Source organism: Coffea arabica, chromosome 8e, assembly GCF_036785885.1.
Source record: "Coffea arabica cultivar ET-39 chromosome 8e, Coffea Arabica ET-39 HiFi, whole genome shotgun sequence".
NCBI classification, from domain to species: domain Eukaryota; kingdom Viridiplantae; phylum Streptophyta; class Magnoliopsida; order Gentianales; family Rubiaceae; genus Coffea; species Coffea arabica.
The window spans coordinates 49,491,871-49,503,355 of record NC_092324.1 but is presented as its reverse complement, the minus strand read 5'-3'; the positions used below and the strand labels follow the sequence as shown (position 1 = coordinate 49,503,355).

General features: G+C 36.6%; 1 protein-coding gene across 1 annotated transcript; it reads right to left on the bottom strand.

Moving 5' to 3' along the window:
* Positions 1-1,009: 1,009 nt before the first annotated feature.
* LOC113702695 (thylakoid lumenal protein TL20.3, chloroplastic) lies at positions 1,010-6,407 on the bottom strand. Its single transcript, XM_027223822.2, has 7 exons — positions 6,166-6,407; positions 5,870-6,032; positions 5,753-5,782; positions 5,477-5,583; positions 2,275-2,309; positions 2,015-2,143; positions 1,010-1,363 (listed from the first exon to the last, which is right to left on the bottom strand). Exons 1-7 carry the CDS (start codon positions 6,314-6,316, stop codon positions 1,172-1,174), a joined length of 807 nt encoding a protein of 268 aa, XP_027079623.1. The 5' UTR covers positions 6,317-6,407; the 3' UTR covers positions 1,010-1,171.
* Positions 6,408-11,485: the final 5,078 nt, after the last annotated feature.

Here is an 11,485-nt window from a genome sequence, read left to right as displayed (position 1 = left end):
ATGAAACCATGTCTTATAATACATACGCAAGCAGAAAATCTGCAGAACAATTACTATACAGTTTTAAGACCAAGCTAAAGTGAATTATAGTTATTTTTATTTAAATCCATCCACTTATTATGTCCTTTTTTTTTTTTATCGAGTGTTAAGCAAGTACCCATCGGAGGCTGGTTAACAACGCTTGTTTTCAATTTAGACTTCACCTCTTGTTCGCTGGAATTAAGCAAAAGAAAGCAAGAGCAAATATGCTGTGACAACTACTCAGGTAAAAGCATTTGCATGATCACGCTCAAACAATAATGACACAATACAGGACAATCTTATGAAGAAACTACAAAGCTTGTTTTAGACTCTTAGTTGAACATCGCCAATTGTGTGATGAGTGCTTTCTTCAACTTTAATGATCAGCCCATTGCTTAAAAAAAAAACCAAAAAACTTTGATCAGCCCAAGTCAATGAATTTTTTTTTTTATCACGGTTTAGCTTGTCTAGTAAATGCTTCTGATGTTCTGGTCTCCATGTTCGACGGTAAAACATGAATGTTAAAGTAACTTCCACGACTTGTTAAGCTAGTTCAATACCATGATATTCTGATGTTCATCTGTTATTGATATTATTGAAACAAAACTCGTCTCATGAACCTGAAGTGATCTAAAGCTCTAAACTACGAATCGATAGGCCAATGGAAATATTAGTGTTCAGATTGATGAGTCCTACATTTATGCATGCATTTTATTGTTTTGAGAGTAATTAATCTCTGAATTTTTCCTTGGTCCAAGTATGAGAGTTGGGAGAAGGAAAATTTGAGCATATTCTCAAAGAAGTTCTGATGCATGCAGTACTCTGATAAGAAATGACAAAAGAGTGTGCTTTGGAGATAATTATGCCTGCAACTTACAGAATGTCTGATCAATTGCAAGGCCATGCATATTTCACACATGCTTATCTTCTCAAAATTGCTAGCTGTTTCTCATTATAATGCCAACTACGAGTAAATAAGTCAATAAACTCATCACAAGAAACATAAACACGTTAGCAATAAGGTATCAAGTCTGCTTGTGAAATCTTTGAGGTGTCTAGAATGTCATCAAACTTGGGGGGTAGTGATGCTCAGGCAAAGTTGATTCTTGATAAGCTCAAGAATCAGCAAAAATTTGTTCTGAGTGACTAATTAATTTGCATCACAAAGGCCGGTGGTTGGATCACAATATCCATCACGGTCAAGCAATTTCTTTGGCGGAGCACTAAGGAGAGGTGAAGAAGGGGAACCGTAGGCGTTTCTTCGACTGTTTCCACAACCTAGACTTTTTCTGGTACTTATCCCTGTTATAGGATTTGTGCCACTTGCATATTTGCAAAGAGCCTCCAAATCAACGTAAATAAAATTAGATGTTACAAAGAAAGATAGCATACGAGCATAGAGAAAAACACAAGGAGAAATCAAGCCAAAAACAGTATACATGCCTAAATTCCACAACTAGAAAGACTGAGATATTTCACAAAAGCAACTGTATCCCCCTTAACAGATTCTTTTTTAGGTTTCCAGCTTGTAAATACGAATAATGAGTATATTTAACTAAGCTAACGGAAGAATTCGCACATCTTATTTCCATAATTTCATATAAATAATTTATTCTGACAGATTGCTCTCAGAAATTGAGGGTCTGTTGACGAACAAGCACAAAATGTCATGAAACAGCAGGCAGACAGGCAGTTCTAATTTGGCAAACGTATAAAAAATGTAGACTGTCCCCAGCTGGTAGGCTTCAAGAATGACCAGCAAGTATACAGTTTCTGGGCTCAATCTTGACATAGAAATTTTACCATTTTAACTTTTCAATTGATCATAAATGTAGATTGCAGGACTCAGTGAAACTTTGCTACGCTGTTCTATTAAGAAGTTTTCCCTCATTCAAAGCTTTTGCAGAATGAAACTTATATAACGAACTAATCCTGGGAATGAGTTCAGGGGTTTCCGACACTTAACAGATGATCAAGAGAACATCAAGAATACCTGTTTTTGGGGAAGGTCTATCACTGCATCACTAAAGTCAGCACCCTCAATAGTAGCACCCCCAAGATCACTGCGGGTGAGAACTGATCTAGCCAGGATTGCATTGGTGAAATTTGCCTCATTAAGAACCTGCAGGGATAATCAGCACCTCAAAACTTGAAAGCATATTAATGTCATATTGAAATGGAAATTAATACAATGAAGACTTGAGTCTTTTCATTGAAATGGCTATGGAGCTTAAGAAATACTGATGGGCTTACCATTCGATCCATCAAGGTGTCACTTAAATCTGCACCTGTTAAATGAACAGAGAAAACCCGGAGTAATGAAAATTTTGTTCCAAAATTTGAAGCAAGTATACAATCAAGGCATTATTCATAAAGTGTCATGTTCAAAATTATAGACATATTGTGCACGCGAGTGATTACCAAAAAATCTTTCCACTTAAGCTAAGTAGGATTAGCTCAAATTAATCTCAGTTGTACATGAAAATTGAGCCCTTTGGTTTTCTCAATTTTGCTAGTCTTTTGTACACATCCAATGTACTCTAATTCCTGAAATTGTTTTTAATTCATTTCTAAATAGGAGGAGCAACACAGCAGCAAACTCTCACATTAGAGGGACCAAAAAATAAAGATTTCCATATTGAGGGGCTTAATGGATGCAACATTTTCATTTCAAGGTCCAATTTGCCACAATTGTTTTCATTTAATAAAGCGCATAATATTGCGTATATCAGCATTCTTCCCGATTGTCATATAATAAGGAGCCACAAAGTTTTCCTTCAAATTACGATTATTGTTGAAAAAGAACAAAGAACATTATTGTGACATTATTTTGTGAAAAAAATAAATAAAGTTAGACAAAACATTTTTTTTAAGTAAAAATTAGAAAAAAATGTTAATCTCACCATTTATAACAGTTGTAATGGATGAACAAATAAATACAGATAATTAGCCACTTAAATTTCATATTGGAATTGGACCATAAACTAACGAATCAATGGTCATCCATTCCATTGTCAAAGAATGTTTTAATATAATATATTTTCTTCGATGACAGAATAATTTTATTAACTTATGATCTTCCATCATAGAAGCTGATCACGGCTGGCTTAATCACTCTTTTTTTTTTTATCAACTTTAAGTATCAACTATTGAAGAAATTGTTCCACTTACGTGTAGAGAAAAAAGGAAAAACAAATCATTCCTCCATTGTTCCTCTCCCGACAATTGTCCTATTTTACACTACATCTTTTCCTTGGCCCAAAATGCATTGATTGATGGATGGACTCAATGCAATTTTCATAATCGAAAAGCCACCTTTTTTCGTTAGGCCCAAAATGCCAAAATGGATCATTTTCAGTTTTCTTCTTTTGCCCCGAAGCCCCAATCCTCCTCCGCTACTTGAACCCTGTTCCCTCCTTCGCCGCACCACCGCCTTATTCCATGATTTCTCGAAATCTCAAACTTCAGAACACCCAGACATTAATTTCATCAGGCGAAACCCTTCTCCACCAAATACAGGTCAGAATTGCAAAATAGCCCTTTAATTTCATCATCATTTAAACAGTTGTTTTATTTCCCTACAGTTCTTTTGCATTCCAATCTTCCTATTCTTGGAACCCTCATTAACAACTCTACAATCTGATACCAACCCTCTAACTGGTATTGATAATACGTTAAGCATTGATCTTTCAACAAGAATATGGAGGATTTGGAATTGGTTCCATCAGTTAAGGATGATGGTTCACAAAAGATTGAATTTTCTCCATCCTCTTGTGTTTTATCTCCCAAGTTCAAGAAAAGAAAATTGTCTTGCAAACGTGATTTTCCGCTGGAGTTTTGCCAATTGGGTACGGAGATTGATCATAAATCTGAGCAAGAAACCTGTAATGCTACAAACTCAGTAAAGGTTGCAGATGGGCTGTTTAATGAAAATGTTAAGGTAGAAGGAGTAGATTATGATCATCGAATGATCAAGACGAGTGAATCAGTGATAAGTCCTAATCCTTTACCTAAAAGGCGTAGAGTATCGGTAGTTCGGGATTTTCCTGATGCCTTCTTGCAACTGAAAGGAGAAAAGGATTTTCCAAAGAAAACCACTGGGAGTGAAAATCAGAAGAAGGATACTGCCTCGGATTTAGAGGATAATATTGAACCGTTAGAGAATATCATTGAGCTTTTTAGAAGTGGAGCTGAGATAGGACGCGATCAGCTGTCTTGTAGTTTGGGATTTGGGCAGGAGGCACCATTGGTTTCTCCTGATAAGAAGGAACCTCAGGTGTTGGTTGCAGAATCTAATATAAAACTTGGCCTCTTATCTCATGATTTGGAATTTGATGGTGAGCAACCACAGGCCTTCCCTGATAAGGAAGAAGCTCTACAGTTGAATTTAGAATCCGTGATCCCAATAAGTGAGCTAGAGTTTGAACATGGTAGGATCATCAGCCAAAATGAACGTTCAGAAGAGACCAAATCAAAATTTGGAGATGGGCTTGAGGCTTGTTTTATTGGTCAATTTGAAGACTCAGAATTGCAGTGGTTGAAAGAGAAAGCTATGCTGGTTGATGGAGCTGTTCTTGAGCCGAAGGACAAGCAAACTAATTTGGTGCTGTGTTCCGCGATGTTGCCAAAAAGACGCAAAGTTTCTGTTGTTCGTGAATTTCCAGATGCATTCAAACGGATAAATGGAGGAGATAGGCAGTTCAATGTTGCTTGTGTTTCAGAGGATGAGGAAGAACCGTTTGAAATTTGTCCACCGCCCCTGACAGGTCATGGGAAACTTGACAGGCAGGTTTCACATTTTGCATTTGATTCTGATCAGGAGGAACCTCTAGAATCAAGGTACAGTCAATCAGGGATTCACAAACTTGAAATTACTGAGATGATTGGCTCAGAAGAAGGGAAGCATAGGGTTTTTGTGCTAGGATTTATGGCTGCACCAACAAGTCCGGGGATTCAAGAACATGAAATCACTGAAGTGATTGGCCCTAGCGAGGATGCACGAGGACAAGGTTCAGGCACCAGATTATGTCAAGGACAGCGTTCAGGCTCAGAAGGTGTGGAGAATAGGATTATTGTGCAGGCACTGATGGCTGCAAGTAGATGTCCTTGGAAATCACCAAGAAGAAAAGGTTCTAAAAAAACAAAGAAAATGCTTTAATTCGGATTAGGTAGTATGATTGGATTAGTTCCATCTATATCACTTAAAAGGATTCTCTGAAGGTGTGTCGCATTTGATGAAGAAGCATGGGTGCTACAATGTATTAGGCATACATCTTTATGTATATACGAGTTGGGTACTCTGTGTAATCCTTTTAAGGTTTCTCTTATTTTATTAAGGCGCATCACATCTCGCAGATATAAGATTATTGTTAGACACTGAACCTGGTTCGGCATTTGCCTATGTGAATGTGTGTATTGGGCATTCTCTAAACAAGGTCAAGGTCTGGACATGTACCTGTGAAATTTGCCTTGTATGCAACAGCCTTCTCGAGGTACGCACCATTGAAAGTTGAACCACTAAAATTTGATTCCCTCATGTCAGCAGCTGTGAAATTGGCTCTTCTGTCTCAGACAATATAACAATTTAAGCATCAGAAAGCTTGCCTACTATTAGGGATGACATAGCTTAACAGTTCTGATAACTACACAGTTATCAGAAGATCAACATACAAGACTTGCATCTTTTTATTTGTAGCCTAAATTCAAGTTCCATGATGAATAAAGTAGTTACCTGAAGTTCTCGTTTACATGGACCGCTTTTCTGCAAACCAGAACAATCCCAGAATTCGTAAATCAATTTCAAGCATCACTTGTCAAGTAAAATCAGAATATGTTAAAAGGAACTGACTTGAGGTCTGCAGAGCCAAATTGAGCAGCTGAACCAATCCCAAACTCGCCACGAGTTTCTGCCTCGTATTTGTTGAGATCAGCCAAGGCAGACAGGTTGGTGCTAAATGTCACAACAGCAGCCGCAGCCAGTGCAGTTGAAACCAGCTTTCTCCACTTAGGTTCTGCACCATCAACGGTGTTGGTAAAAATGAACCCAAGTCTTGTGCTGGAATGAAATTCTATCAGTCTTTATTACTATATGCACTTAATTAATTTAGTGAATCAACAGAAAAGGGTAACCGAAATATTACAAACCTGTGGCATTTTTTCCTTGTTGGTCAAGTTGACAGATTACCTTCAAGGGCCTGAGAGCAGATTGCTGAGGAAAGAAGCATCTGTAAGCACAAGAAGGTGAAGGGATGGTAAATGATTTCATTGGAAGCAAAGAGCTTGAAGAGAGTGCCATTTTCAGGGAATTATTATTTTTCTGTTTGTGGATTTACAAACGAAATTGAGAGTGCGAAATATTCATGACATGGAAGAAAAGAGGTGGGGCATTAAGATTTGAGAGTATTTGGAACTTTGAATGGTTCTAAATCTTACGTGGATGTTTTGCTTTCTTCATTTTTCTTTTTTTTTTTTTTCTTTATCTTCGAGACTTCGACCATATAATTTTGAGAGGACAATTGGTTGGCATTTCGCCACGGATTTTTTTTTTTTTTTTTTTTGGGCTGTGTATTTCCCATAGGTTCACCTGGAAAGAAAAGCGGACAAACCTAAAACACTTGAGCCCAAATCAAATTGTACATGGGCCGTACGAGACGATATATGACCACGGATTGCGATTGCTCAAGCAAAAAATGATCTTGGGCCAGTTACTCAAGAGTTAAAGGTTGCACAGAGAGGTCCTCACAAATTACGTTCCGCAGGTCCATGGGCCATTTGTGGCGGATACTAAGATTTGTTTTTTATACGAGAGATTTTAAAATCAAAAACTTCTTTTTACAGTTTTTTTCAATTTATCACCAATTTCAACCCGACCATCCCCTACGTGAATCTTGTTCCTCTTTGAACATTTATTTATTTATTTATTTATTTTCAATCTTTTAACCTTTACAGAGCATAAGAGGTCATCCCCGCATACCCAATGTTCTCAACTATTTATTGATTTTGGTTATGTTGGTTGAATGGGTAGTTTCTGATTTTCACTACTAATAATGGGGAGAGCTTTTAATGTTTCTGTGTGTGAAAAGGAACTTCTTCACTTGTTAAAATTGGGAGAAAGAAATTGCATGTACATCTTAGAGTTTCAAATGTAATAATCTCTTGTACTTAGTAACCTTGTATGTTGAGTAGAGGTTTAGAGAAACCTCTTACCTTGTCTTCAAGGGGTGAATATATCAATCAAAACAAATGATTTTACCTCCATTTAAAGTATAACATTCCCTTAATTAATCGATGTGGTATCATATTCAAAATTAGCCAAAGATATATTTCCAATAGTTACTCCATTATCTTGGACTTGAGTATGATTTCCTTGAATCTTGATCCCTGAGAACTTAAATCCAAAAGGATCTATTTACCATTATTGTCTAAAAAGAAAGGTGTCTGAAGTAAAGTTTTTAACGAGTCAAATCAAATCAAATACTTAATATTCAAACTCTATTCATGCATTATATGAACAGGATTTAAGTTCATCTCGAACAATAACGAACTATAAGAATTGATTTATCATGGTCTAAAAGAATGGTATCTGAAGTGACTTTAGTGGATAACTACTTCTTCAAGATTGGGTACCAATGCAACAAATGATTGGTTTTACGATATTGCACCAGTCTTGTAGGTGGGATACTTATGTGTATTGACAAATTGCCAATTATTATACAGATAAGAACTTTCTCAAAGGGAGGGGGAAAAAATGTAGCTCAAGCACGCCTTGGTGATGGTTGCGCGGTCATGTGGCTTTGGTTGCAGAAGTCATGGTACTGTTTTGCTATTGACCCACCATCTTCACTCAAGTTAAACTCCAACTGATAAATCACAGTTCTAGAGTAAAAGCCATGCATTTCTTCCACTGTTCGATCATTAGCTATTTACGCACAACCACCGTTGATCTTTTACAATTACAATATTGTATCCAGCTCGCAGTTCCTAATCCGCCCGGCAGTCCTCTTGTCTCCCTTTCACTCAGTCTGTCAGTCACGCGCATGGACGTACACAAATGTGCCCAGCCTACGCATATGGACACCCTGCATAAGCACAAATATAAGGAGATTTTTCACTTCCCCTCTCACTTCTCAGGCCCAGTTTACAGCAAACAATAGGGTCCTTAGCACTTAGCAGGCAGGCAGGCTTCTTAGATTCAACATTTTCCCAATACTGTACGAGCTAAGGGGTCGATGCCCGACATGTTGCCACAAGAAATGGCATGCATTGCAAAAATGAAACAGTGGGGTCACGATCCAACGAAATTCAGGCACTAAAGACTTGCAAAGTCATTTGTCGTACGCTACAATCAAATCAAGAATATGCAATTTGGCGCCAGGAGTTAAGCATTTTGTTAATTATGTCCTTTTGCACTTTTACGAGTCATGACTAATACGAGTTTGGCTTTGTGCTGGTTTCAAATGTACTTATAAACATTTGGAATATTTCCCCATTTAGGTTGGTTTTATGGAACAAATTTTAATATAAATGCACAAATATAGGTATGTCTAAGCAGCGTTGTGACAACGATGATGAGAACCTAAGGGATTGGTGCCTTCAACTTGGCACTTGAATGACCATTAATTGCCTGAATTGCAGTCACTCGGAGTGATCAATGAATTCCTACAAGTACACAGGGCCGATCATAGTAATAATTAACCTGAAGTATTCCAGGGTCAAATCCATAGGGACCAATTAATTTTCTATTCTAATTATTCTAACAAAATAACAAAATTTAAATTCAAAATGTTGTATCTTCTAATTAAGCAATAAAATAATAATCAATACAAATAGAGCAGTGGTAAGAAAACAACAGACGCGAGTCTAGGGTTTCACATTTTAATCCAGAATTTGAATCAATGATCTAGTTAATTTTTTAATAAACCATAAATGCATCACACAATTGTAATTTAAATTATCTCTCGATATATCTAAAGTGTGCCTAATTAAATCCTATGTCTGTTTCGAGATCACAAATATTCAACTAAACCCCTTAAAAACTTTGGTGATATCAGTGCGTCATACAAATCCTAACCTATTCTCGTGATTAAGTTAAGTATGTTTATCTATTTAGTGCATGGTTGTATCTCCTTTTTCACTTCAATACAAACCTTAAAAGCGTGTCTATAGTGGCCAAGTATAAACATATAATTAAATCAAGATACATAAAATCATAGAAAAAGGCAAGAAATTAAACTAGAAAAATTAATCAAATTCCTTCGTAAAAACCCTAACCCTAGAAACAATTTAGTTCAATATCATTTCGAAATTATAACCATGAATTCAAAGAGTTGCTACAAAAATAAGGAAAAGAGTAAGACGACTTCTCAATTGCTTGCTCCAATCTTCTCCTTGTGCGCTCCTTGATTCGCCTCCGTTGAATCTTGATCTCTTAAGAATAAACTATGAAAAGATATTAAAACTAGGCTAGACTAATATTTTTTCCCCCAAAAACAACCTAAACAACCCCTATTTAGAGTTTCTTGAAGATGTATCCTAAATAGGGTAGAAATAGGCTTTATTGGAGTTGAAAATTTGCATTTTCCCCCATTTTTTTGATGAAGACCAGCCCAATATCCAGCACCGATCATTGGCCAAGCTCAAAGCGCAAAAGAATTTAGAGATGTTCGGCGCAAAATTGTTTGAGATGTCTAGTGCCGGTCATGGATCCGTTCGCGGATCGGTACGGATTCACACATGTATCATTAAAGCCCAAAAGCACAATCAATGAGGCCGAATCAGTTCTTACTCAAAATAAAAAAGTTGTAGCTCTTTGAATAAGTTTTCCAACACCACAAGAATCAAGTCATTTGGAGGTCTGGACACTGAAATATGTCTAAAATACTGAGACTTGGTTGTAAGACCATTGCAGGGCAACTATACTTCAGTAATTTGGACTTTTGACTGTGAAAACGTGAGAACCAAATTTTAATGTCTTCATAAGATTTGTATATAATTCTCTTAGCTTCAAATTGAATTAAGAATCATCTCAATCTAATTTGTGTAACTCAAGTTATTGCCAAAATACTAAAATATATCAATCCTGTTAATCCCTTTTTTCTTGACTTTTTCTACTTTCATTGCATCTTCGCGCCACGTTTTTAGTTCATTTTCTCTTCAATTGAGCTTTTCACCTATTAGGACAGTATAAGAGTCAAATTAAGTAGTTTTTACTCAAGATAAAGTTCAAAGAACATGGTTAACAAGCAACTTATATTTATAAATGCATTACAATTTACCTCCTGAGCTTTGACATCATTCAAAACGCATGGTTAGCCAATAAAGTTGGTCTTCGAAATATTATACGTGCTTCAAAATCTTTTTCCACCTTTCTGCCTCAACCATCATAGGATATATATCACGCCATCAGCTTTCTCCAATTTTAAACACAATTTAAGACAATATACAGAAGGAAGCTAGGCCAAGATCATCTGTCAAACTCTATTTGTAACAAAGAGAGGGGAAGAAATGATACGAAGATCAAGAAAACAGAACTGTCAGTAAGAATTAAGGAGACGGAGAAAAAATGTATGGTAATTTAGCTCAACCAAGGAGTTAACTGTAAAAGGAAAATAAAAATTAGCATGAACTCCTCTCGCCCAAATTCTTGTCTGTGTATTTTACTTTTCTCCTTTGCTTGCTTAAAGATATGGCTGAACAACCTCCAGTGCTAGATATATGTGTGAGAGAGAGGATGAGGTCAACAACTTGCACATTGTGGGTGTGGGTGTGTGCGTGTGTATGTGTATTTATTTATTGAAGAGAGACTCCCGTCCAAACTTTATAAGAGAGAAGCCATAAAGGAAGAGTTTGAGAATTGAATCAAGGATTTCATTAATATCTGACTATTTTTCCTGCCAATTGAGTTTGGTTTTGGAGACACACTGTTGAATTTGTTTCTCATAATTGTGAAAGGTGGTCCGCTTGCATAGTGTTCAAGATGCATTGAAGCCTTTTAAGATCTTAAGCTTTATTTTTCCAAAGAATGTCACTGTTTTATCTGAAAGCCAGGAAATTTTGTACATCAAATCAATTCTGCACTTTAAACAGCGGGCAGTCTCCTTTCACATTTGATACCATGGATCTAATCACCACGTACGTTTTCTAGACTGTCCTTCATCGAACATTTCTTTTTTCGGCGTAAAATATAATACTTTTGAAGACCATAAGGATCAAATTGAGTCGGCATATAAATGAGGAGCAGGTCCTTGACAGTCTAGCTCTATCCATTGCATGTAAAAGGGCTAAATAGGCAGAAGTCATTGGATTTTTTCTGTCAAAGAATCTTTCTTAAAAAAAAAAATTAGGTGCAGATCTAAGAAACTCTTGGTTTGCAAACTTGAGTTTTTTGCCCTTAAATAACAATTAGTTTAAAAGATCAAATTGTGACGCCAAATTGATATCCTTCATACGGATTCCAACCAGACTG